This window comes from Gymnoscopelus microlampas (assembly GCF_963454915.1).
Source record: "Gymnoscopelus microlampas genome assembly, chromosome: 23".
NCBI classification, from domain to species: Eukaryota; Metazoa; Chordata; class Actinopteri; order Myctophiformes; family Myctophidae; genus Gymnoscopelus; species Gymnoscopelus microlampas.
The window spans coordinates 28124235-28151754 of record NC_139960.1 but is presented as its reverse complement, the minus strand read 5'-3'; the positions used below and the strand labels follow the sequence as shown (position 1 = coordinate 28151754).

General features: G+C 42.2%; 2 protein-coding genes across 3 annotated transcripts in view; both read left to right on the top strand.

Moving 5' to 3' along the window:
- Positions 1 to 2044: 2044 nt before the first annotated feature.
- LOC311039602 (hyaluronidase-1-like) lies at positions 2045 to 10852 on the top strand (the record flags this gene model as incomplete). Its single annotated transcript, XM_084049542.1, has 10 exons — positions 2045 to 2061; positions 2227 to 2611; positions 2786 to 2862; positions 3047 to 3224; positions 3632 to 3798; positions 4813 to 4981; positions 5776 to 5994; positions 7140 to 7304; positions 9118 to 9207; positions 10383 to 10852. The coding sequence occupies 10 exons, from the start codon at positions 2045 to 2047 to the stop codon at positions 10827 to 10829; spliced, it is 1914 nt and encodes a 637-aa protein (XP_083905668.1). The 3' UTR covers positions 10830 to 10852.
- Positions 10853 to 17677: 6825 nt separating this feature from the next.
- LOC311039915 (liprin-beta-1-like) overlaps positions 17678 to 27520 on the top strand; it is a 47346-nt gene continuing 37503 nt past the window's right edge. For both annotated transcript variants that reach the window (XM_084049930.1, XM_084049929.1), the window contains exon 1: positions 17678 to 17827. The gene's annotated coding sequence lies outside the window, so the exon portion shown is untranslated. The remainder of the gene's footprint in view (positions 17828 to 27520) is intronic.

The window sequence follows — 27520 nt, the reverse complement described above, 5'->3', positions numbered from 1 at the left end:
ATCGGCCATTTTCAAAAAGCCGAAGTATAAAATAGTGTTAAAGTGGTAAAACTCTAACCCTGTCAACATTAATCTGTCGGGATTGTAGGCATATTCCTGCTTGTATTTCTGTCCCCATCACCGCATCCTAAAAATGTTTACCGTGGCTTCTTGCAGGACTGTTGCACTTCAGTGTTAGGTAAATATTTTTGATGTGACACTATCGTACGACAGAGCATAAATTCAGCATTACAGAGGCTTTGAGTCATTCATGATGAGCATATCGCACCAAAATTATTAACAGCAAACGCATTCAGAAATTCATCATGACACTGCTGCACAAGATGTTCTCAAACAGGTGCGCGTGTGTGTGTGTGTGTGTGTGTGTGTGTGTGTGTGTGTGTGTGTGTGTGTGTGTGTGTGTGTGTGTGTGTGTGTGTGTGTGTGTGTGTGTGCGCTTATATTACTATACTCCAAAATCCAAATGTCCCTGCAAGTATAATAGAATGTGAGAAATAGACATTTTGAGGGCATTTTTCCTGGTGAAATGGTTGTTTTATGGTTAAGAGTTTTAGAATACAATTAGGAAATATTTCTGTGTGTGTGTGTGTGAATTGATTATCAATATAAAAAGATATATAATCGCTAATTTATAGGTGATAAGTTCAATTAGGGATGCCTGGAGCTTAGTGGGTAGAGATGCCGTCTGGTAATCAGAAGGTCACCGGTTCGCCTCCTGGCCCACACAAGTGCCCCTTAGCAAGACGCTTAACCCACAGCTCCTTCCCGACTCCCCGAGCACTCATCATGACCATCTGAGCAGCCATCAGCTGGGTGAAGTTGAAACTGAATTTCCTCCGTGGGACAAATTATGGTAAAAAAAAACAAAAAACGATTGCACCCCTAGTCAAAACGTCATCCCAGTCCACATAGGCACACTGGGAGGTCACGGCGCGCCAAACACTGCAATAACAGTCTGATCCTCGTTCCCGGGTCAGTGTCCAAGGCATTCTGCTGTTCCACGTGCACGTTCCCTAACCTCACACCCAGGTGAGGCTTCCTCCTACGTTCCAAGACAAACTTGGCACCAGAAGCGATCATAACAAGACGCTCTTAGATGTGTACGGACAGCAGAATGCATCCCTGCATGCAGTCTCTCTCTCTTTCTATCTCTCAGTCTTCCCTCTCATCCTCCCCAGTACAGACGAAGGCTGCTTTCTTGCCCCAGTCCACTCTGAAGAGCAGTTTTCCTTGCCTGAGGTTGTGAGTTTGCTCCTAATCCAGCAACACATCGTCGTAGACTCGTAGCATCAACGGGATCAGGAGGCGAGGCGGTGTCACTAGAAATGTCCAGGTAATACGCAGCTCTTTACCTTGTCACCAAGTGCTTGACGGAGTGTGCCTGTGGGATCGAGTTGGCCATGACCTTGACAGTAGGTTGAATCTGTGAGTTTGAGTTGGCTGTGGAGAATCTCTTTGGTGTTGGCAGGTTGGATTTATGTCTGTTTAGGCCTGGCGAGGTTGGAGTCGATTTTCTTTGGTAGCGTTTGCCATTCATGGTAATACCTGTCTTCACTCAGTATTAACCACTTAACCCCAATATACTTTGTTGACAGGGTTCCCCAGGGGTCTATATTGGTTCTCTCCCTTTTCCCTCTACACCAAATCTCTTCACTGAAAATAGCTGGTCTACAGGCTCTCAACGCATTGCGTTGTGACGTGTTGTGAGCTTGTAGTTTTGCTGAATGTTCGCCTATTATGACATGCCCAGAATATTGACGCTAGGGTTCATGTGTTTAAATGAAAGAAATGACACCAGGGTGTATAGATGGTAGTATGGAGTTTATTGGCATGATGTCTAGGGACATGATGATTTCATTGTGTTCATTCCATTTTTCATATCAAGGTTTTGTACAGTATCAATCTTTGTGGCTGTACTGTATGTGTCTTACATTTTGTGCTCTATAAGGTGCTATACTACATAGTGTATAGTCAGTACATTAAAGTTGCCAATCATCTTTCCTTTAATGCATGACTGTGAAGCCTTTGTTTAATGTGTAAAACAATGCTCGTACCAACCAAGTAAATATTTGTCTTCCTCAACGGAAAGGACAGTAGCTAGTATAATGAATCCCTCTCACACTAGACCTTTACTGGTGTGTGGTATTTGTTAGATACTGTGCTTTCATTTTCTGGTCCCTAACTTCTCATTCAGGTTTGACTGTATTTCCTTTTCCTCTCTTTCAGGGGTAAGGATGGTTTGCATCACTCACAAGAGCGGAGGCTGTTCACTGCTACTTCTGTCGTTCAGGCGACGTCTCCTCCCGTCTCTGACGCTGTCTTTCTTCTCTACGCTCATATTCTCTGTCCTCCCAACACTCACATCCTCTCTCTGGTCTACTCCTGCTGTCTCTACCACCACCACCACCACCATTTCTACCCTCACAACCACACAGTCAATACCCCACACAACTATCCCCCCTGTCACACTTACCTACAGTCCTACAGTGTTAGAAACCTCTTTGTCTCCTCAGAGCTCTACCTATGCCCCGGTTACTTCTGTTGCAACAATGTCCCCGACTTCTTCACCAGAAACCTCCGTCACAGCTCCATACCTAACCCCAACTTCACGGTCAACCTCCAAAACGTTACTTTTGTTGTTCCCCAAAACTGGCAAACCGGCTAAACGTTTTGGAAAGTTTTTCAACATGTTACCCTCAACTTCCCGTTCAGATTTACCCTCTCTTCCTCCTTCACGGTCCCCGCTTCCCAAAAGCTCACAGTCTCCTCACACTAAACTTGGCAGCGAATCATTGACATCGCCATCTCCGCCCTCGAACCCTCCTCCTTCTCTCACGACCTCCATACTTCCTTTCTCCACAAGTTCTCCACCTCCGTCTGAAACTGCTCTCCCTCATTCCTCGAGACCCACACAGACTCCCTGCAATCTCCCCACTTCCATTTCCACAACCTCAACTCCCTTTTCTCCCATTTCCTCTTCCTCCCTTCCCACACAAACCTCCTCTTCTCCTCGCCCTCAAGCCGTCGCATCTCCTCTCCCTAAAAGGCTTCCCCCCCGCCGCCATGCCAGACCGCCCCCTCCCCCTCGCCTCCCTCCCGCCACTCGTCCGTTGTTTGATCGTCAGCCGTTCATCGTCACGTGGAACATCCCTGACCTGGTGTGCAACAGGTACAACATCTCCCTGGACACCTCCACCTTCAGAGGAGTGGCCACACCTGCTAAGGTAGGAGGGATTGATTGATTGATTGATTGGCTTTGGGGATGGGGGAAAATAACATCACAATGTAAGAATAAAAAAAAAAAATAACACATAACCCTGGTATCCCTATTTTGGGCACATTTTCTAAATTTGTCAAACTGTCTTTTTTTTAATTTAAAAACAGTGCCAGTCTATAAGCTCACGCACCGAAACATGAACCGTTGTGAGCTTGTCGATCGGCTATTATCGCTATTAGTCGTACAAACCCAGATGGTTCTTATAACTTGGAAACCTTGATTTCTGCATCTTAATCGTCATTGCACAGAAGCACGATTCTCTCTCTGTGCCTCGTCGGTCTGTGGCAACGCAGCCATTCACCTGATTGAATTATCAATCAAACAATGTATTGAACGAGCCTCATCTCCCCGCAGGTTCCCGGTCAGTTCCTGTCTCTGTTCTACACAGACAGACTGGGCCTGTACCCCCATGTGGATCGCACCGGCAGGAAACGTCTGAATGGTGGAATACCTCAGCAAGGCAACCTGAGGGCCAGCATGTCCAAGGCCAGAGCAGACATCACATACTATATCCCCTCCAGGTCAGACAGTCAGGAGCTCGGGCATAGAATAACTCTTTAAGACCGGGAACGTGTCATTTTAAGATTTCTTTGGGCTATTCAAAAGATAGCAGATCTACAAGCTCATAGCGCGGCACTCTGTGCCTATTTTCTTTTAAATCGTGAACATTTGTGCCAATCTTTGAACATGTTTTTTTAAAACATTTTTAACTCTGTTACAACTTCTGGGGGTCCCTGGAACTAAATATTTTGATGGGGGGAGATGGGGGGTCCACGGCCAAATACATTTATCATACAATCACATTAAATACAATCATTTTGGGTGATCCTTGACATGAAAAAGTTTGGGAACCCCGATATTATAGCAACATTTTTTTTTTTAAACTGTTAGAGATTTAGAAGACATTTGTAGAATCCCCAGAAGCAAAGATTTGAGTCACAGATGTTCGCTTTAGATAAATATATATATTCAAAGATTTGCACAAATGTTCACGATTTAAAAAAAAATAGCAGATCTACAAGCTCATAGTGCGGCACTCGGTGCCGCGCTATGAGCTTGTATATCTGCTATTTTTTTAATAGCCAAAGAATTAAAAAAATTACGCAGATGCGTTCCCGGTCTTATTGGGTTAATGGACTTTCTATTCTTTTTTTCCTCCTTTTCTTTTACACAGACAGACTGGGCCTGTACCCCCATGTTTTTTACCATATACCGTACAATGAAATGCTGCTTACATACATAGTACATCCTTTATTTTGATTATTGGTATCGGCCATTGTCTAATCTCTCAAGACGGGTTCCCTCTGTTGGTCATTGTCAGTCATTTCTTTGTACACAAGTTATTTGTCCTATCTGCCCGGTGCAGTTTTTGTTTACACATTTATATGTATATGTTCCAATGTTCAATGCCAAAAACAGAACTACATTGTTCATTGCAATTATACTATGAACATTAATCATCAAGTAAAATGTCATGATCGTGACAGTACTAATCTCTCCTACCTCTCCCTCCCTCCCTCCCTCCGTCCCTCCAGGTCCAGTCGAGGTCTGGCTGTCGTGGACTGGGAGGAATGGCGCCCGCTGTGGGACAGGAACTGGGGTTCTAAGAGGATCTACCAGAGCCTGTCTATAGGCCTGGTGCTGCAGAGGTACCCCTTCCTGTCTGCCCGGCAGGCCGCGGCGCTGGCTAAACACCACTTCCAGGTCTGTTCATTCAGATCCCCTTCATGGTAAAGCTGTTAAATGGTTAACGGCTTTAACCATTTGTTGCTGTCGGGTTTGGAGACAAACCCGACAGCACGTATGTCCACAGTGTATGTCCACGTATGTCCACAGTGGTGGAAAAAGTACTCAAATTCTTTACTTAAGTAAAAGTACCAATACTGCAATATAAAAATACTCTGTTACAAGTAAAAGTCCAGAGTTAAAATGTTACTTAGTAAAAGTACGAAAGTATTGGCATCAAAATGTACTTAAAGTACCAAAAGTAAAAGTACTAAATATTTGAAAATAGCAGATCTACAAGCTCACAACGCGTCGCGATGCGACGCGTTGTGAGCTTGAAGATCGGCTATTTTCAAATAGCATATTTATAAAATAGGGCTAAAGTGGTTAATGTATATGATATGGTTTATTATAGGTTAATAAACCAGGTTAATGTTTCATTATATCATAATTTATATCTGAAAAGTAACTAGTAACTAAAGTTTTCAAGTAAATGTAGGGGAGTAAAAGTACAATATTTGCCTCTGAGATGTAGTGGAGTAGAAGTAAAAGTATTGAAAATTGGAAATACTCAAGTAAAGTACAAATACCTCAAAATTGTACTTAAGTACAGTACTTAAGTAAATGTACTTAGTTACTTTCCACCACAAAATGTCCAAAACTGTTAGCCTTACAGGAAATTGAAGAAAAAAAAACATGTGTTCCGATGGATTCACGTCAGTTATTTATTTAGTCCCTTCCCGCCCCACTGTCCGTCCGTCCCTTCCTTCCAGAAAGCGTCCAGGAGTTTCATGTCGGCCACCTTGTCTCTGGGCAGAGCCATGAGACCCAACTACCTGTGGGGGTTCTACCTGTTCCCCAACTGCTACAACTACGGCTGGCTCGAGCCTGGCTATAACGGCCGCTGTTCCCGGGAGGTCCGGCTGCAGAACGACAAGCTCCTGTGGCTGTGGGAGACCAGTACGGCCCTCTTCCCTTCCATATACCTGCAGGTACGTCCTGCCGTGCAGTGGTGGAAAGTAACTAAGTACATTTACTTAAGTACTGTACTTAAGTACAGTTTTGAGGTATTTGTACTTTACTTGAGTATTTCCAATTTCCAATACTTTTACTTCTACTCCACTACATTTCAGAGGCAAATATTGTACTTTTACTCCACTACATGTACTTGAAAACTTTAGTTACTAGTTACTTTTCAGATATAAATTATGATATGATGAAACATACATTAACCACTTTAAACCTATTTTATACCTAGGCTATTTGAAAATAGCAGATCTACAAGCTCACAACGCGTCGCATCGCGACGCGTTGTGTGCTTGTAGATCGGCTATTTTCAAATATTAAGCACTTTTACTTTTGGTACTTTAAGTACATTTTGATGCCAATACTTTTGTACTTTTACTCAAGTAAATTTTTAATTCTGGACTTTTACTTGTAACAGAGTATTTTTATATTGCAGTATTGGTACCTTTACTTAAGTAAAGAATTTGAGTACTTTTTCCACCACTGCTGCCGTGTGCTCAAGAATACACTATCTACACCAGTGGTTCTCAAACCTTTTTGGTGCCGCGGACCCCCACCTGAAAATATGTTGTGCCAGGGACCCCCCAGAAGCAAAGATTTGAGTTAAAAATGTTCGCCTTTTAAAAAAAAGATTGAAAGATTTGCACACATTTTCGAGATTTAAAAAAAGATAGCAGATCTACAAGCTCATAGCGCGGCACTCAGTGCCGCTTGATATCTGCTATTTTTGAATAGCCAAAGTATAAAATATGGATAAAGTGGTTAAAATAATTGTGATGCTTTTGTTACTAATTTGGCTGGGGACCCCCTGGTACCCGTAAATACATTTCTGTTCATAATGATTTGGTCGATAGCAGATTACAAGATCATAATGCATGGCATTGTGGCGTGTTGTGAGCTATTTCCTGCTACTTTTGCTGTCATACAACAAAATATTGATTCAACCCTTAGTTTTTTTCACAAATACATTGAGGAGTGGACCCTCATTCTCAATGATAAAAACAAAGAACTAATGGGAATCAGATAAAGATACAAACGCCAATATTGGTGAAAACAATAAAAAATAAAATTAAAAATACCTAAACGTAATACCTAAATATTGTTGTTTCAGGCCTCGTTGAGAAACAGCCACAAGGCGGCGCTGATGGTGCGGAACCGGGTCAAGGAGGCTCTGAGGGTGTCGTCTCTGCCCAGACGCAACGGTACGGCCGCTGCCCCGGTGTTCGTCTACGCACGGCCGGTCTTCATCGACCAGAACCGACGCTTCCTCAGCCAGGTGGATAACTAGGGCAGAATGTGTGTGGTGGATCTAGGCAACCTAGAACAGTGTTTTGTTACTTAACCACTTAAACCGCTGTAGTCTGAACTGGACTTGAGTTACATCTGTACTTTGAAAAGTGTACAATTATTGTCTGAGTTACGTTAGCCTCATAGCATAATTGTTTAACTCACTTTTTTTTAAAATTGACATTGCCTAGCTCTACTCTCTTAACATTGCTGCATCATTGTGCCTTATTGCCAATGTCCTAAGCCAATCAGAATGCTAGTTACATACCAAAACTTGTTGACTTAGGCAGAAAGTGTTTTTTTTTTGTTACAAGCATTCTGATAGGCTCAGAACAGGAGGCAGGATAAATCAGCAGTGTCAGGAGAGTAGGCAGAAGTCATCTAGGTGACTTAGGCAAAAAGTGTTTTTTTTTTGTTATGTTTCCTGAAAACATTACAAATATGAGTTAGGCAATTATGTTATGAGGCTAACGGCTGCCATTATCCATGTTGCTTCCTGTTTTTTTCCCACAATTTTCAAATGCTTCTGTCGCACAGTCTGGAGCACGGAAGTTCTGAAAATGAACCGGGGGTAAAGCAGATGTGACACAGTATCCTCCCCGCTTCCGTTTCGGCTTTACAGTCGCACTCATTTGTCCTAATATAAATACAAATAATCAAAGCCTGTATAGCTTGCTGCTTATCCGAAATGTAAATTAAGAAATAAAATGTTATGATATGATATATATGATATTTTTAAATATATTTTCGGAAATGCAGATCAGATGACGGCTTCCTTTCTCGGCTTTCGGGATGTGTTGTCCCAGACTCTATAGCATTTGGAGATCGCGGAATACTTTCTCCCTAAAGAGAAGCTTAGAGGCAATCACCACTTTACAATGGTTCTTCAAACTGCATGAGTGCTGCCTTATAGACATTACAGTAATAACTCAGGGAAATAAGGACCATATCAACAAGAGGTGTTGACATGTGGATTGTACTAGTGCACCATCTAGTGGCTGAATATTGTCTATACGGTGCTTCTCAAACTTTTCATATTGTCAAGGACCAACAAATTGATCTGTACAGTATTAGACCACGGACCCCCATTTGAAAAATGTTTGTGCCAGGGACCCCCCATAAGAGAAGATATTTGCTGTTAGATTTCGTACAGAATTATACAATTGTCTATAGTGTTGGTGGGGACTGGGGAGAGAGAAACCTACAGTATGATCTGAACTGTCATCATTTTACATTCTTCTCTGATTAGGGTAACTTCTAGCTAGTGAAATTAGCCACTTTGAAAGTGGCGTCCATATTTTTACACATGTTATTATAAGCAAAAATGTTGCGATGTTGTATAGATTCTGAGAGTGTACAAATGTGGTATACACATGTGTACAGTGTTTTGGACAACATGTGGACAACATTTTGGACCCCTGGTGGTCCCCGGACCCAACCTTGAGAATCAGTGATATTTTGTGTCTCCTTCTTGTTTGGTTTCACTGTGGATTCTGTGATGTAACCTTCACCGTAGAAAGAAACCGTTATCCTTTGTGTGTGTGTGTGTGTGTGTGTGTGTGTGTGTGTGTGTGTGTGTGTGTGTGTGTGTGTGTGTGTGTGTGTGTGTGTGTGTGTGTGTGTGTGTGTGTGTGTGTGTGTGTGTGTGTGTGTGTGTGTGTGTGTGTGAGTGAGAGAGAGAGAGAGTACTTGTTTTACTGTATACTTATGAGAGTGTTAGAAATTAAGTATTAGTAGAAGAAGTATAGAAATGTGAGAAATAGACATGAATTGTGAGAACACTTTTGTGTGTGTTTTCCCAGGGGGATCTGGTCAGGACCATAGGGGAGAGTGCAGCAGTAGGGGCCTCGGGGGCCGTGCTGTGGGGGGCCAGCGCCGACTATAACGACAAGGTATCTCCACACACTGCACATCCTTAGGCTTCATCATATGAGAACGTCAGGGACCGAAAACAGCAGGTCTATCTACTATTATAGATCTCATAGACCGCCTATTTTTCGGGCTTAAGCCTAAAAAAATAACTGTCAATGGTACATAGACCATAACATAGCCTTGGAAACCGCTCACCTTTGACTCTTCTCATCTATGCCTTGTGGAAAAGTCAACCTGCATTTTTCTCACTCTTCAGCAACACACACACACACACACACACACACACACACACTCTGTTGCCCACATGTAGCACTCACGCCTCACTCACTCACAGTGCTGCACCCAACTTTCCTTGCTCAACTTTCTGACAAGTGCGCAGAGCCTCAGTTAACCGCTTTGAGTGACAAATATATGGCGCCCTCGACGAAAGCCATAAGGTTGTGCTTCCTCTTTCCCTAGTATGATTTTATTTAGCGAGTCTGGTGGATTTGGAGCAAACCAGGTGACGTCATGCTGTCTTGTATGAATCTGGTGCAGCGTTTGTTTGGACGGAAACCATGCTCTGCCCTCCATGACAGACAGATCATTCAGCACGTACAGTACAGTAATACTGGCTACGTACTGGCTACTAGCAGGGGACACATACAAAAAAAGATTTGATCAGGTCATTGTGTCGTCACTCAGCCGCTAAACAAAGACTCTCCAGCAGGTGGTGGAGAGACAGATACTCTCTGACTGACAGACAACAGCTTAGTGGCTGGGGATGTTGACGGATGCTAGCGCTTGCTACCGTAAAGGTTCCATTTGTTTCCTATATTGTCAATGTCGGGTGGAAACCTTGTATGTCCAAACTGTTTCTTTTTTATTATTATTAAATAAATAAAAATTACAATTGTGAAAATAGCCGATCTACAAGCTCTCAATGCAAGGTGTTGTGAGCTTGTAGTTTGGCTTTTTTCACTAGTTTTGTGCGACACTTTTGTATGATGAAGTAGGTCTTTCATTTATGCAAAAACACTTGAAACCTGGAGATTGGAGTTTTCTGCCCGGCAACAATACTTCTTGGTATGATAAATAGTGAAAGTAGCACATCTACAAGATCACATTGTGGCACATCGTAATGACACATTGAAATATGGAGATTTCTGCCCGACAGTGACGAAATGTAAATTTCCTCATCTCTCCCTCCCTGCAGACCTCGTGCGAGGCTCTCTCCTCCTACCTCTCCTCCACCCTCAACCCGTACGTGGTCAACGTGACGGCGGCCGCCCAGCTCTGCTCCGACCTCCTGTGCCAGGGGAACGGCCGCTGCGTCCGCAAGAACTACAACTCGGACCACCACCTCCACCTGAGCCCCGGACGCTTCCGGATCGCGCGCGTCCGGGGCCGCTTCCTGGTGCTGGGCAGGCCCGGCCCGGCCGACCTGAAGCTGTTCACGCGGCGGTTCACCTGCCGGTGCTACGAGGGCCTCGCCTGCACTCCCAGGAGGTACAGGGAGCTGGTCAAAGCCCTGGCGTTCCGTGTGAAACAGGGCCTGTACAGCAAGGCCCAGACTCTGAACAACGAAGCCTCTCTGAATGCCATAATAATGGAGCAGTCCAGTTTTGCTAAAGAGACCGTTAAAAGGACCTTCAAAGTATAGTCTGGTTTGGGAGCGGTTGTGTTCATTCAAAACCTCACCGTGAGTGTGAATGCTCCTTTCAGGGACGTGCACAGATAGACTCTAGGTGGCGCTAGAGCACCTGCCCTTTGCCCTCTTGACCAGAAGTGCCCTTTTGAGAAAAAAAAAAAAACGTGTTTTTTTTTTCTTCCAGTTTACAGCAGGGGTCTTCAACAGGGGGTCCTCAGAGTTACTACAGGGGGTCCGCCAAATCTTTATGTGATATGATTTTTCTTTTTACCATAACCACTCGAAACCTAGCATCCCTTTTCTGAGGAGAACTTTAGCCAAAAATAGCAGATCTACAAGCCCACAACGCCTCGCGCTGCGAGGCGTTGTGGGCTTGTAGATCGGCTATTTTTGGCAAAGAGGTATAGGTGTAGAGGGAAAAAAGAGCAGACCACGTAAACAAAAAAAAGTATAATTTACTTGAGCACCTGCCCCTCAAAATGTCTGTGCGGTTGTGTTAATTTAAAACCTCACCGTGAGTGTGAATGCTCCTTTAGAACAAAATACTCGAACAGAGCTGCTCGAGACATGACGTCCTACTGTTGGCGACAGAGCGGCTCTACTAGAGCAAATAGAAGTTTTAAGTGACTTGCCCAAAGGCACTGTAGTAGTGGGAGATGAGAACGTTGACCATTTCTGCTGGAGGCTTTTTCCAAACCCATGTAAGGATTCTCACGGTAGAGCTGGTCACAAACCTGCTTCTGTATCGTGACACTAGCCCAGAGGGAGCCGGGGATTGAACCGGGGGGTATTTCCATGCAAAAAGACAGATGAATTCCTCAGCTTGTCCGACGGCGGGTTGTCCTCCTTTTGGATCATGGATGATATTCCACAAAGCTGGGACTGTGTGATGGATGATTTATGCTTCTACTTTCAACACTTAACTGGATCCTCCTCATTTACTGGGGAGGACTTAAAACCAGTCATGGAATGCACGTCCATGAAGAATTGTTAACCATTTTAACCCCGGTATCCCATTTTTGGTATCCAAAATAGGCCAAAGTAAAAACGAAAGAAAATCCAACAATTTCAACATGTATAATTTAGGCATTTGTGTGGGGTTAAGTGGTTGAAATAACTGTTGCAGCCATGGGCAGACTGGAAACTAAAATCAGCCTGGAAATGTATCTAAATTAGTGACCCTCATATTAGTCACTGATGTGCTTTCACTTCTTGATCATTTTTATATATAAAAATAATAAAGTAGTGAAAGCACATCAGTCAGCTGATCAGTCAGTCTGATTTGTATTTTTATCCTTGTTTATGGCCAGTTGTCGGATAGAAGCTCTTCCTGAGCCTTGAGACTCCTCGAACGCATGTCAGTCTGCCTCAAAGGTAGGTGGAGATCTGTGATCACGTGGCTAAGCGAGGCTACCAAGTCTCAAGTCTCCAATCCAATCCACTTTATTTATACATTACATTTTACTACTTTGTCAGGGTTTCCAAAGTGCTGGACAGAAAATCAAAAACCAAATACACTGGATAAGCTAAAACACAGAAAACAGCAGCAAAAACATACAGCTAAATAAGAAACAAAATAAACAACAAAAGGAGACACGTCACTGAAAAACACAAGACGCAGCAGCTTCAGCATCCAAAGCCAATCAATACATTCACAAGCCACACATCAGATTTGTGCCATTTATAGCTTATGGGATTATGAGCTTTGTTTGACCCTTGTGATTAATAACAGGTGAGAATACACTTCCATTTGTGGAAAACTATCTAATGTGTGTTAACTCTGTTCAGGAACATCTATTTCTGCCTGCTGTACTGGCCTTGTGCATTCCACAGCCATGGGATACATTGTAAAGTGTAAATTATTAAACCGAGGAGAAACTGTATGGAGGGGTCAGGGACACACTGTCAGGGGTGGAAAAAGTACTAACATGTTTTACTTAAGTAAAAGTACCAATACTGCAATGTAGAAATACTCTGTTACAAGTAAAAGTCCAGAGTTCAAAATGTACTTGAGTTAAAGTACTTAAGTATTGGTATCAAAATGTACTTAAAGGAGGAGTTCACCCAAAAAATGACTTATTTTCTATCAATTGCACACCCTATGAAGCCTTGAATCCATGGATTCTTTTTTGTTTTTGTCGCATTCCTAAGCTAATAATTTGATTCCCGTCTCCTACCGGCTAATGTATCCGGTAGGAGACACAAAGTAGATTATTTGTGTCTCCTACCGGAAATACACACAGTCATCAAATTATTGTCTTAGGAATGCCACTGGAATCCATGGAATCAAGGCTTCATGGGGTGTGTAATTGATAGAAAATAAGTAATTTTTTGGGTGAACTTCTCCTTTAAAGTACCAAAAGTGAAAGTACTCGTTATGCAGAAGGTCCAATTTCACAAGTTTTCAAATGTATAATATGTATAAAAATCATTTGAAAATAGCTGATCTACAAGCTCACAACGCGTCGCTTTGCGACGCATTGTGCCACGCTTCGTGCCACGCTGTGAGCTTGTATATCTGCTCTTTTTTTTTTTTTTTTTGTGAAAAATATGAAAAGTGCTGTATTTGTTTTGACACAAATCTTCTCTTCTGGGGTCCCTGGCACAAAGCTTTTTCAGATGGGGGTCCGCTGCCACATATATATCATTTGGGGGGTCCTTGGCACAAAAACGTTTGAGAACCACTGCTGCAAGGTACATTACATAAAGATCAGCCAGAAACATACAGTCACTATTTTAAGAACTCTACTTCCACCTGCTGGTGGATCTGATATGAAAGTAAGCCCTGTTTCTCGATGTGATAGAAGGGCCCAGGACATGTTTTAAAGGCCTATCATGCCTGTCTCTGGCTGATAACTTGTGTAACTTTTGGGCACATTGTCACTAATCCATTGTTATTACTTCTAGGGATCGCACATTTATCTGTCTGCCCAAGTGGTTTACATGTTTACCCCTAAAGCAATTAAGCACTCTTCCAGCTGCAGTAGCAATTGCACTACACGATTTGGAATTACAGTTGGATCATTTTATTTTAATATTGAATGTTAAGGCTGAATATAGCTTGCAAAATGGGAGCATTGTTTGGCATTTGGGGTGTAATATAGTACAGTGATTGCAAATATTCCCAATACTGGCATTATTATTGCAGACCCTTAATGTGATCACATGCTGTGGTTAACCAAATCTATTGCCCCTTGTTTGTTATTTTGCTATTAAATAAACTGTTAATGAAGTATTCAATCAATCAATCAATCAATATGCACAGATGAATTTACAGGATTTGGTGGTGTTAGTTATACAAAGTGAATAAAAAGATCTTCACATTTTCAGTGTTGTATACATCTGAGAATGCAGTTTTATAATTCTCAACTTTGATTATAGGCTACCATACTTCATACACGCCATCATAGACTATAATTGTTCAAGTAGGAAACGATGTTGGTATTGGATGCACTACCTTAAACCCAGTAGATGTCTCTGAACATTTCATAATAAAATATTTATTGTGTCAGACATTCAGACATCCATTCACATTCATTGATGTAGTGCAGGGGTCCGGGACTCCTAGGGGGTCCTCAGAGTTACTACAGGGGGTCCGCCAAATCTTTGTGTGATTTTTACATTAACCACTTCAACCAAGCAGCCCTATTCTGAGGAGAACTTTAGCCAAAAATAGCAGATCTACAAGCACACAACGCCTAGCGCTGCGAGGCGTTGTGCGCTTGTAGATCTGCTATTTTCGGCAAAGTGGTTTAGTATAGGGGGGAAAAAGAGCAGGCTAAGTACAGAGTGAAAGGTCAGGTATAGGTCCTACTAAGTATTTTTTAAGTGCATGGTTAAATGTCTGGAAATACACATCAACATGAATCAAACATGACAGTGCTGTGAAGCTGCGTATGAAATATATGAAAAAAAAAATATTTTATACAATATATAATGGGGGTCCCTGCTTTATCTTGCTCTCAGCCAAGGGGTCCTTGGCCTGAAAACGTTGAAGACCCTGCCCTGATGTAGTGCAACAGTCCAGAAGAAGGCCAGATGTAGCTCTTGTATTGATGAAGGGAACCAACCAAGTGCCTTTTATAAGTGGTTTGAATTGAATTTATAACTGCTCAAATAAAACTGGTAAGCTTAAGCAATAGGCTACAATAGCCAGATACTCTCTCCAAACTAATGGCATCAGCTATATTTGAGACTTTGTCCTAGATTCCTTTGCTGTTGCATGATCAGAATGAACTGTGAGCTGACTGGGACCATGGTCAAGTTGAAGACGAATTGGTCAAACATGTTGGGGATTGGGAACCCAGCTGTTTAAGGCAAACCGTTCAAATAAACTGAGTAACTGACCTTTAATTTGTACAGGCATAAATGTAGCTATTAAGCTGCAATTTTAAGTGGAAAAGCAATGACACTGCGGCTGCATGGGAATTCTATTTTTCCCCCCAATGGAAAGCAGAGTTTCCACCGAAAATAGCAAGTAGGCTATTAAAGGGGAAATCCACCCATTTTCAATATTTAACTATGTCAATAATATAGCATAAAGGAGTTGTGTGGAAATAAGAAAAAAGTTCCCCCCTTTCTGTGTTGCCTTGAACTGGAGGATTGATTTTGGGTTTAACATTGCAAATTACAACATGATGAGTCATCATGTTGTAATTTGCAATGTTAAACCCACAATCAATCCTCCAGTTCAAGGCAACACAGAAAGGGGGGAACTTTTTTCTTATTTCCACACAACTCCTTTATGCTATATTATTGACATAGTTAAATATTGAAAATGGGTGGATTTCCCCTTTAAGTCTTTAAAGTAATGAATTAACTTTATACAATCTGTCTTTCAATTATCAATTGTGTTCACTGGCACATTTAATTCTAGCCCCATTCTAGCGACCACCCACAGACCACTGCAACGAAGCATGGTATTACCAGTGGTGGAAAGTAACTAAGTAGCCTGCTACATGTACAATTTTTAGGTATTTTTTACTTTATTGGAGTATTTCCAATGTTCAATACTTTTATTACTTCTACTCCACTACATCTATAGACACATATTATTATTTTACTCCACTATAATTATTTGAAAACTAGTTACTAGTGACTTTGTAGATTTTGATTATTATTACAAAACATACATTAACCACTACATTTCAGCCATTTGAAAATAGCCCATCTAAAAGCTCACAATGTGTCACGATGTGAGGCATTGTGAGCTTGTAGATCTGCTATTTTAAAAAGATGTTTATACATTTGAAAACTTGTGAAATGGGACATTCTGCATAATGAGTACTTTTACTTTTAAACAAGTATATTTTAATACCAATACTTTTGTACTTTTTAGTATTTTTTGCTTAAGTAACAGAGTATTTCTACACTATTGATACTTTTACTCAAGTAAAACATTTGAGTACTTTTCCACCACTGTTTAAAAGGACAACAAAAGTTAATTGCACAGCGGTTTAATGACTCCTACAAATCACTAGCAAATGAGCCTTGGAGGACCTGTGTGATTCGTGATTGGCTGTCCTTGGTGCATGCGCAGTGTTCCGCCCTAAAATAGCCGATCTCCAAGCTCACCAGCATTGAGCGACCGTTGCGACGCGACGGCGTTGCGAGTTTGTAGATCGCATAGGTTTCGGCGCGCGACACCGTAGTACGACGAAGTATTACGAAGAGCTTCTGAATTTGTGTTGCCATGTCCGCTTATTATAAGCAACTTTGGGCTTGTTCTTCTGTAAAGTCGCTTGTAAATATTGGTTTTGATTGATTGATTGATGTAGCCTACTTTATTTAGTAAGACAGCTTACAGGTACCTGTTATGAAGAGTGACATTTTTTTGATGAATAGCATGAGAAAGAGTTCATTCCCAATCCCTTTGTTGAGACAAATCTGGGTTGAACTGGTCGTTGGTTGTTGCGGGTTGTGTTTTTTTGGGCTTGTTTCTAAAGTGTGGTTACTTATTTGGGCCTATCTGCCTGACCCCCAAATTAATATGTATTTGTCTGCAGACCCCCATCTGAAAATATTTCATGCCATTTGAAACAAGCCATTGCGGCTTTTCTGGTCTTTTTCAATCTGATTTAGTAATTGAACTGTAGCCTACTTCCATGTGCTTTTTTCTCTGTAAACTTCTAAATAAAGTATTCAATCAATTAAAGCCAGGTACCCCCGTAAAAGATGTGTGTTGTTAAAATGTTTAACAAATATTCCACGTTTTCCTAATTTTCTCTAAGTTTTTTGTTGTTGTTGAAAATAGCAGATCTACAAGCTCACAACATGAACGTGTCACATCGTGACACGTTGTGAGCTTGTAGATCGGCTAATTTATAAATAGCCAATGTATAATTATAAAGGGTAACCGGCCAGGTGGGCACCAAAACCATCTGGGCACTAGGAATAACTGGGCAGTGGGCACCAAAACCATCTGGGCACTAGGGACATGTGGACACTAGGGACACGTGGACACTAGGGACATGTGGGCACCTGGTCAACTGGGCACTAGGGACAAGTGGACACCTGGCCAACTGGGCACTAGGGACAACCGGGCACTATAGGGACATGTGGGCACCTGGACGAGTGGGCACTTAGGGGTGGAGACATCTGGGCACTAGATACATGTGGGCACCTGGAGAGGTGGGCACTTGGACAACTGGGCACTAAAACCATCTGGGCACTACTATTACTACTAGTAGTAGGGAGACTAGGGACATGTGTGGCTTTTAAAGGGCGAAGGAGGTCGCTTATTTTGGGGAAGGCTTGTTTTCATAGTGGATCTGGCAACCCTGCAAGTTCTGAAGTCGAACGCTAAACAATCCCAGTAGGACTAACTAACTCCAGTGAAGTAGAGAGAAGGAACAGAACAGAGAGTTCACTATATATGAGAGTCAATGGAAAGGTGCAGTGTGTCTGTGATGAAGGTAGAGCCAGACTAGAGCCAGCACGGAACTATACACACTACTACTGCTGAAGGCTGCGATCAGTCCACTCCTTTACCTGCTTTGTTTGAAGAAACTGTAAGTTTTTATTTATTTATTTTTTTTACCGATATTTCACTAAGTTTTCTCTTTATAGTTTGTGATCACTGCTACTCAGTGGTGCAAAGTAAATAAGTACATTTACTCAAGTAGCCTGTACTTAATTTTGAGGTACTTTTACTTTGCTGGAGGATTTCCAATTTTCTGTACTACCTCTGCTACACTTCATCTCAGAGGCAAATATTATACTTTTACTCCATTACAATTTGAAATGTATTTAATTTTCAAAAGAATTGTATACAATTTATATATTTGAAAACTTGTCCTTCTGCATAAACTTTCTACTTTTGGTACTTTTAAGTACATTTTGATACCAATACTTTTGTACTTTTACTACTTAGTAAATTTTGAATTCCGGACGTTTACTCTTAACGGAGTATTTCTACATTGATACTTTAATTAAGTTTAGAGTTTTCATTTGGTTCATTCTTAAATTCCCTTTAAACGACTGACTGCATAACCGAGTGGTTTAGAAGAAGGAGAAGAAAAAACATAGCCTAAGGTTGTGGGCTAGGCTACTGTGATTCTGTGAAATGCTTCTGTTAAAGCCCGACATTAAACAGAACTTAATGTCAACTGTTTCATTGTCATCATAACCGGCTGCAGGCTTTGTTTGGGTAAACTCTGTTCTAGTCAGGCTGTCAGGAAAGCCCTCCCTGCGGAGGCATTGTCTGACCTGGCAGCATTCCACACGAGAAATGAAAATCAATCTCAGACAGTGGTGGAAAAAGTACTCACATGTTTTACTTAAGTAAAAGTATCAATACTGCAATGTAGAATGTATGTAGACAATGTAGACAAGTAGAAGTCCAGAATTAAAAATGTACTTGAGTAAAAGTACAAAAGTAATTTGGTATAAAAAATGTAAGTCATGCAAGTTAAAGTACCAAAAGTAGAAAGTACTCCATTATGCAGAATGTCCCGTTTCACAAGTTTCAAATGCATACAATGTATAACAATCTTTTGAATCTACAAAGTAACTAAAGTTTTCAAATAATTGTAATTTGTTGTGGAGTAAAAGTATAATATTGGCCTCTGAGATGTAGTGGAGTAGAAGTAAAAGTACTGAAAACTGGAAGTACTCCAGAAAAGTTAAAATACCTCAAAGTATCTGACTGCACACAGTTGAACTTGACTTGATAGAACATTATTGTAGTAAAGCCACTTTTACACCCGTTGATGTTGCTGACTGGTTTTGAAGGCCTACGTTATAAGTAGGTAAGAATTATGCATTTTACTTAGTTTTATTTAATTAATTAATTATTTTTTACCAAAGAAAACCCTCAAAATGTGTGTCTCTGGAAACACATATTCTTTGTTGGGTGTTTGTTTCAGGCAAATAGGAGCCAACAGGGGCAAAGTCCATTGATAGGACCTGGTTTGTACTGACAGCAGACTCCACCTACAGTACAATAATTCAGCACAGACCCATCAAGACCGGGAAAGCATTTGTGTAATTTTAGATTTCTTTGGCTATTCAAAAAATAGCAGATCTACAATCTCATAGTGTGGCTATGAGCTTGTAGATCTGCTATTTGTGTGAAAAATCTCAAATTTGTGCAAATCTTTGAATATATATACATATATATATATATATATTTAAAGCGAACAGTTAAAAAAAAATCGTATGTTGCTATAATATCAGTGGTTTTCAAACTTTTTTCATGTCAAGGACCACCCAAAATGATACGTATTTGGCCACGGGCCCCCGTCTCAAAATATGTTGTTCCAGCCCCCCCCCATCCCCTCCAGAAGCAAAGATTTGAGTAAAACATGTTCGCTTTAAAGACGAACATTTATGCATTCAAAGATTTGCACACATTTTCACGATTTTTCAAAAATAGCAGATCTACAAGCTGAATAGCCAACGACATCTAAAATGACACAGATGCTTTCCTGGTCTTAATGGCTTAAGTTGTACTGGGCAGACTTTTACTTTTTTGTGAAGCCAAGTGTTCACTTGAACTCTACTCTCTTGGAGGCCTATTGTGTCTGATGGTTACATTCCATAAACACTCATGGTGTATTTTGTATTGTGATGCTGAGGCACACTGGGCAAGACCTAGCCTGTCGAGTGTCTAAACGGAAGCACCGGAATTTGGCGGAAGTATCGCCCAAGGAAATGACGTTGACGCTTCACAAATCTGTTTACATTTTCTGTGAATGAAACGAGTGTTTTGATTGGTCGTTTTCGGGGGAAATGCGTACGACGTAAGTCCCGCCCCTATAGACACTCTCTGCTTTAGGTCATGACCAGGCTTTTCTCTTCGCAGATGAGTAAGGCTGGGAACGAGGCTAATGCTGAGCTGCTTTTGCATGGAGTTATTTAAGTTATGTGATAGGTGTTGCAGCCAATTTGATGTGGTTTAATATTTGTATTGTGAAGGTGCTGTGATACTACTGAATTGACATGGGCATAGGCGGGGACTCGGCCAATTTTGGGGTACAGCCTATTTGGGGGTGTCACAGGTGCACAGCATTAGGGATTGGGAATCACAGAGGGAGGCCATACAGTTTTTCCAACCGTGCGTGTTTTCGTTTGTTTTCAGTTTGTTTTTGAGTTATTTTCGGTTTGTTTTCTTATCACAGTTAGTTGTTTAGTTATCCGTTAAACACTCGCCTTTGTTTTGGCTGTTATCGTCCTGCAATCATAAATAAACATCTTAAATGCACTCAAGAGAAGACCTGATTTACTACCACGCGTCTGGAAAAGCTTCACAGACACCGTATCCCTCACTGGCAATTATTTGTTGTTAGGTTGCCTTTGCAATAGGTTTGTGGTTTTCAATCTTTTCAGGCTGCGCCCCCCCCCCCCCCCCTACAGGTTGAGAACCACTGGCTTAGTGCCTGGACATGCCAAATGTGCATATATGTTTGTTTCAACATCAGTAGCACACATTGTTCCTGAAATGATTTATTTTGTTACTCAAAGTCCTTTCCTTTCTATGAAGAAAGGAAGGAAGAAAATTATGTTTTGTAATTTTCAGCAGTCATTGCATTCAGACTGATCTGTGTGAGTACTCTGCAGGGAAATGGGCACATAATGACTTAAAAAGGAAGACATTTTTCAAAGAATCTTCCAGGAAATGCTTCCTGACAGGACAAGAGAAGGTCATCTTCTTGACTGGGGAAGGGGTTGCTTCAGCTCTATTTTCTTTCTTCTTCACGACTGATTCTTCTAGACAAACTTATGTATTTCTCATATGCTGATATACTGTAGCTTCATTTTACCGTGGCAAATGAGGATTTAGAGTCTTGGTTTTAAAGTCCATGCTCGAATGGTTCTCTCTTCGGGGCCTGATGCAATGTGCACGTTGTCACTTTTCCCATGATATTATGATCTCAAACAGACCATCTCACCGTTTTCTGCTGGCTAGATGTGCTGCCCGTTACTCAATTCTTCCAGTCCTTTTTTCATCATAAAGCCCCCCCCCCTCCACCCCCAGCTCTCTCTCTCTTATGTGTTTTTGGCCATGATTTGGTTGGGCCACGTGGAAGAAAAAAACGGCAGTACCTTGGGATCAGTAACCAGTTCACTGCCATGTGACTTTAAAGAACAAAGAGTTGTTTGTGTTTGGAATCTGAGTGGGCCTACCACTACCACAGTGGGGAATGGCCTACTAGTTTGAGTCTAGGGCTGATGTCTCACTCATGCAGAGCAGCCTGACCTGGCTCCAGCCAAGAACAAAACGTCATCTTGGCCATCCTTCAGGGGGGGTGGGGGAGTGTAAACAAAAGCATTGCGTGTGTGTAAGAGGCTGGGTCGGTTTCCAGATGGAATTGATTTCCAAAAGTCTCATTCTTGCCCCCAGTCCTGCTGCCCCCTGCTGGAGTTGGATTCAACTTGTTATCCTCCTATAATTTGACTGTAGTGGTCTCATGGTGAAGCTGCCCGGTTCTCCTCAGTGGCTGGAGCAATTGCTCTGATTTTGCACACAGCCATTGACCATTACCATCTGAACTTAACTGCGAAGTCCGTTTCTCAATTTCATCAAATCTCAGCTTTTTATTAGCCATTATGTGTCAAACAATGGGAGATGACGTTGCCAGGTTTCGCGCGAGAAACAAGCAGCAAGGTCTGTGCTTTCGCCCTTCACCGGGGCTTGGGTGCTCATATCCCCCTACGGGTATGGTCTAGTTCTTCTAATTTATGTATTTGTGTAAACTGATATCGTATTAGCCAGCTGAGACAGTTGTCGGATATTCATAGCCAGCCTACGGTATTATGTTTAATCTAGACATCTGAGTAATGAGTATGATGTACTCAGTATTGTCTCCCTGCCATATATATCTCTTGAATGAGAGACAAGTGTGTCGGCCGGTGCACTTTGCCAGGCACATCTGTACCACAGCTGGACCTAAAGGCTACTGGAGTCATTAAGAGTGTGTGTGTGTGTGTGTGTGTGTGTGTGTGTGTGTGTGTGTGTGTGTGTGTGTGTGTGTGTGTGTGTGTGTGTGTGTGTGTGTGTGTGTGTGTGTGTGTGTGTGTGTGTGTGTGTGTGTGTGTTCAGGCAACACAGGCCTATTTTCTTTTCGAATAAGTGTCCCACCCCCCTCCATCAGCTAGGGGTCAAGGAAAACTTCAACCCTAGGCCAACTCACTGCAGAGGTTTCGTCACATGACACTAACCATGTTAGCTTGAAAATGTGTTATTTTCGAGTGCAGGGGCGGTTTCTCTTTTTCATATAATTGGCCCGTATAAAAATATGTATTCTGCCAACAGAGAATTAAATGTGCCATGGTTATGTATTCTCAGTGACATACTGCACATACCGTTTTATGTTTTGACGTGACAAGGCTATTTATGAGAAGATGTATTCTTAATGTGTTTTCATTACTTGGGGTTATTCCCTCTGCGTTACTTAGCTGCCTGAGTTACAGTAGAATATTGCTAATCTAATCAAACCACTGAAATATTGGACAGAACAGTACTGAATCACATTAGTTTCTAAAGCAAAAAAAGAAAAGTATCTAGCTGTGTATTTACCATTTCACTCCACACACACATGCATTGAATACATTTTGACCCTGTGGCATACAAGTTATTTGCAATTAAAATGTTGGCATTTAGCAGGCGCTCTTATTCAGAGCGTCGGACAAAGTGCAAGATTCTGAATAAGCGACATGAACATACATGTTTCAATCTGAATGACTGAATGACGTGTTGATGAATGTGCCTCTAGTAGGATTTGAAGCAGGGAGGGAGAGGAAGGGAGTATAGGGTCACAGAGGTCAGGGAGATGTCAGTTCCTGGTACCACTGTGAGGTTTGTGAGAGAGAGAGAACCTGCTCAGGAATGTCTGTGTAGGACTCCCTCCTATCCAGTGCTGGAAAAAGTACTTGGGTATTTTACTTAAGTAAAAGTAGCAATACCGCAATAAAAAAATACTCTGTTACAAGTAAAAGGCCTGTGTTCAGAATGTTACTTGAGTACAAGTACAAAGGTGTTGTCATCAAAATATACTTAAAGTACCAAAAGTAAATGTACTGTAATGTTTGAAAATAGCAGATCTACAAGCTCACAACGCGTTGCGATGCGACGCGTTGAGAGCTTGTAGATCTGCTATTTTCAAATAGCCTATGTATAAAATAGGGCTAAAGTGGTTAATGTATGTTTTATAATGTAATAATTCATATCTGCAAAGTAACTAGTAACTCAAGTTTTCAAATAATTGTAGTGGAGTAAAAGTACAATATTTGCCTCTGAGATGTAGTGGAGTAGAAGTGAAAGTACTGAAAACTGGAATTATTCCAGTAAAGTAAAAAATACTTCAAAATTGTACTTAAGTACAGTACTTGAGTAAATGTACTTACTTTACACCACTGCTCCTATCCTACACCAGGGCTGGGCAATTAACCGAAAATGTATCGCAACCAACATGTAGAACCTAGTGGCCATAGTGTCAGATGTTGCTCAGTAGTTGCCCGGACAGAAACCCGGACAGAACGGTTAAACAGAACGCTCTGTTTAAACTGTGAGCATAGCCGCATACATACTGCTACTTATCAGTGTGACGTTGTCTGATAAGCCGTCTTATTTGATTGATGAATGGCCCAAACAACACAGTTTACAGAGACCACCCCTCCCCCATCTGACAGTTTGCATGTTCTCCCCGTGTCCCCTAAGGTAGTGATGTGCGGGGCGGGTTTTTTCATGACCCGCCCCGCCACGGAACCCAACCCGCCCCGCGAACCCATATATAAATCTATGGCTCAACCCGCCCCGCGACCCGCGGTAAAAAGAATAATCGGTAAAATCATGAAGGAAAATAATCTTCAAGTATACACCCCAAGTGTATTCAAACTGTTTTATTGTTATTATTCTTATTAGGAATAAAGACAAAACAAGAGCATGTGATTCTTATTTTTTTCTGCGTGTGAGAGCGGCTGACCCGCTCACCCGCAGCCCGCATAATTGCCTCTGAAATCCTGACTCGACCCACCTGCGCCGCGGGTTGACCCGTGGGTCCCGCGGGTTACGGGTCTGCCCGCTCATCACTAGTAGGTACCCTCACAAAAACATGCAGTAATCCTGGTCTCTATACTGCCTCCCCCTGGTCAGCCGGGGCGCCTGATGGGAGGGGAAAGGAACTGGTTGGAATAACGTGTTCCTTCCATGCGCTACGTCCAACTGGGGACGTCCCCCCCCCCCCCCCGTCGGGTGATAAGAAGGCTTGTTAGCTCTCATGCATTGAAGGAGGCATGAGCTCAGCTCAGCTCTGGGCTCTCCCTAGGCTGGCAGAGGGAGAATAGCGCCCAGGATTACTTAGACAATTGGCACCACAGGGGGAAAAAAATGGGGTTGCAAAATCGTGGGATAAAAAAAGGAAATGAATAGGTGGGGGCGGGGCCGTCCGCCCTCTAGATATATTATAACTACTACACCATACCCGGTGAAGTGCGTAGGCGAAAGTAGTTGTTGAAAGTAGTTCCCTCCCCCCGCAGTCAACGCCGTGACATCGTGTGTAATGTAATGGTGGCGAAGCCTGCCCCCCGGCCAAAAGTGTAAGAAGTAAAAAGTGTATAAAATAATAGTTCATTCATTGTTCACAAAAGTTAGAAATATTTTGATATTGATTTGAAGTCACCCAGCTCTATTCTACATTAAGCATTAACTAGCATTCTGTAGGCATTTCAATGCAAACGGTGGTTAGAGGATACAAGTCTGTCATTGATGGTAAATTAAGTTGGGAACGTCTTTAGTCAGACCAGCCTTCTACTTGTGCAAGGTCTGGTTTTGTGAGTTTGAAAGAAAACAATAACACAATTCCTGTATTTAAAAATGTCTAATACCATTTTTTATAATTTGTATTGCCCCTCTGATTTCATTAGCGTTTGAATGGAAGAGAACAATTTGGCACATTGCAAATTGCATTTACGACGAATACCCGATCACATGATGACTATTAAGATTTTATCTTATGAAATGGGAAAACTCACATGAGACTTATTATCCTCCACTGCTTAATGTAACTTTATACTGCTGCTACCCTGAACAGGGCTCCCTTGTGAAAGGGATCTTGTGTCTCAATGGGACTCACCTGTATAAATAAAGGTCAAATAAAATAGAAAATATAGCTGCAAGCAGCAATTAGCGGTTTCGAGAATAATGGCAGACTGGCAGACTGTGACAAGAGTGGCAGACTGGCAGACTGGCAGACTTTGACAGAGTGGCAGACTGGCAGACTGGCAGACTGGCAGACTTTGACAGAGTGGCAGACTGGCAGACTGGCAGAGTGGCAGACTGTGACAGAGTGGCAGACTGGCAGACTGGCAGACTGTGACAGACTGTGGCAGACTGGCAGACTGGCAGACAGACAGACTGTGGCAGACTGGCAGACTGGCAGACAGACAGACAGACAGTGACAGAGTGGCAGACTGTGACAGACTGGCAGACTGGCAAACTGTGACAGAGTGGCAGACAAACAAACAGACAGACTGTGACAGAGTGGCAGAGTGGCAGACTGGCAGACAGACAGACAGACAGTGACAGAGTGGCAGACTGGCAGACTGGCAGACAGACAGACTGTGGCAGACTGGCAGACAGACAGACAGTGACAGAGTGGCAGACTGGCAGACAGACAGACAGACTGTGACAGAGTGGCAGACTGGCAGACAGACAGACAGACAGTGACAGAGTGGCAGACTGGCAGACAGACAGACAGACAGTGACAGAGTGGCAGACAGGCAGACAGACAGACTGTGACAGAGTGACAGAGTGGCAGACTGGCAGACTGGCAGACTGGCAGACAGACAGACAGACAGACAGTGACAGAGTGGCAGACAGACAGTGACAGAGTGGCAGACAGGCAGAGAGAGAGAGAGAGAGAGAGAGAGAGAGAGAGAGAGAGAGAGAGAGAGAGAGAGAGAGAGAGAGAGAGAGAGAGAGAGAGAGAGAGAGAGAGAGAGAGAGAGAGAGAGAGAGAGAGAGAGAGAGAGAGAGAGAGAGAGAGAGAGAGAGAGAGAGAGAGAGAGAGAGAGAGAGAGAGAGAGAGAGAGAGAGAGAGAGAGAGAGAGAGAGAGAGAGAGAGAGAGAGAGAAAAGTGCACATGTCTGAATTAACAGGGTCATGTTTTGCATAATGCAATTTAAATGTAAACTGTGACAAGTGGGGTTTGAGCCGTGGACCTTTGGCACATGAGACTAACACTGTATTGATCAAGCTATTCAATCCACAGCCTTGGTCAGTGAGAAGGGAGAATCCAACAAAACAAAACAAAACAAAAGAGGGAATGAAGTACATCATACATTGAAAACAACTACTCTCAATAAGCGTTTCATTTAACAATTGCATGTTTATTCATTGATACAGTCATGTTGTGTGTAATGCAATTGAGTTGAGGTCTGCATGAGGTGAGATTTGAACCGGCGACGCTCTGGTATCAAGGCAGATGATTAAGCCATTGGGCCAACAGACCCGAACTGATGAAAAGGGAGTTCACACACATGACACACTTTCACGCAAATTGCTCAGAAATACTGGATTTAAATGTTTTTCAAACTGCTCAAAATTGCAGACAATCTAAGGGCGGAGTTTACTGGTTAACAATTGCACATGCATTCATTGATACAGTCATGTTGTGTGCAATGCAATTATAATGAATTCTACATGACGTGGGATTCGAACCAGGAACCCTGTGGTTTCAAGGCAGATGATTAAGCCATTGGGCCAACAGACCTGTACTAGTGAAAAGGGAGTTCACACACATGACACACTTTCACGCAAATTGCTCAGAAATCCTTGGTTTAAATGTTTTTCAAACTGCTCAATATATTTCGGAATGGAAACTAGTGGAAAATAGTCGATCTACAAGCTCACAACGCGTTGCTATCTAAAAAGGTGTGAGATTGTAGATCGGCTATTTTCACAAGAAAGTATGTCATACATAAAAAAAAACTACTCTCAAAAGCATTTCGTGTTATTGTCTAAACATTGCACTTGTCTGAATTAACAGGGTCATGTTTTGTACAATGCAATTTAAATGTGAACTGTAATAAGTGGGATTCGAACCAGGGACCTTCGGCACATGAGACTCACACTCTACTGGTGGAGCTATCCAATACACAGCCTTAGACAGTGAAAAGGGAGAATCCAACAAAACAAAACAAAAGCGCGAATGAAGTACGTCATACATTGAAAATAACTACTTTCAAGTATGCATTTCTCGTCA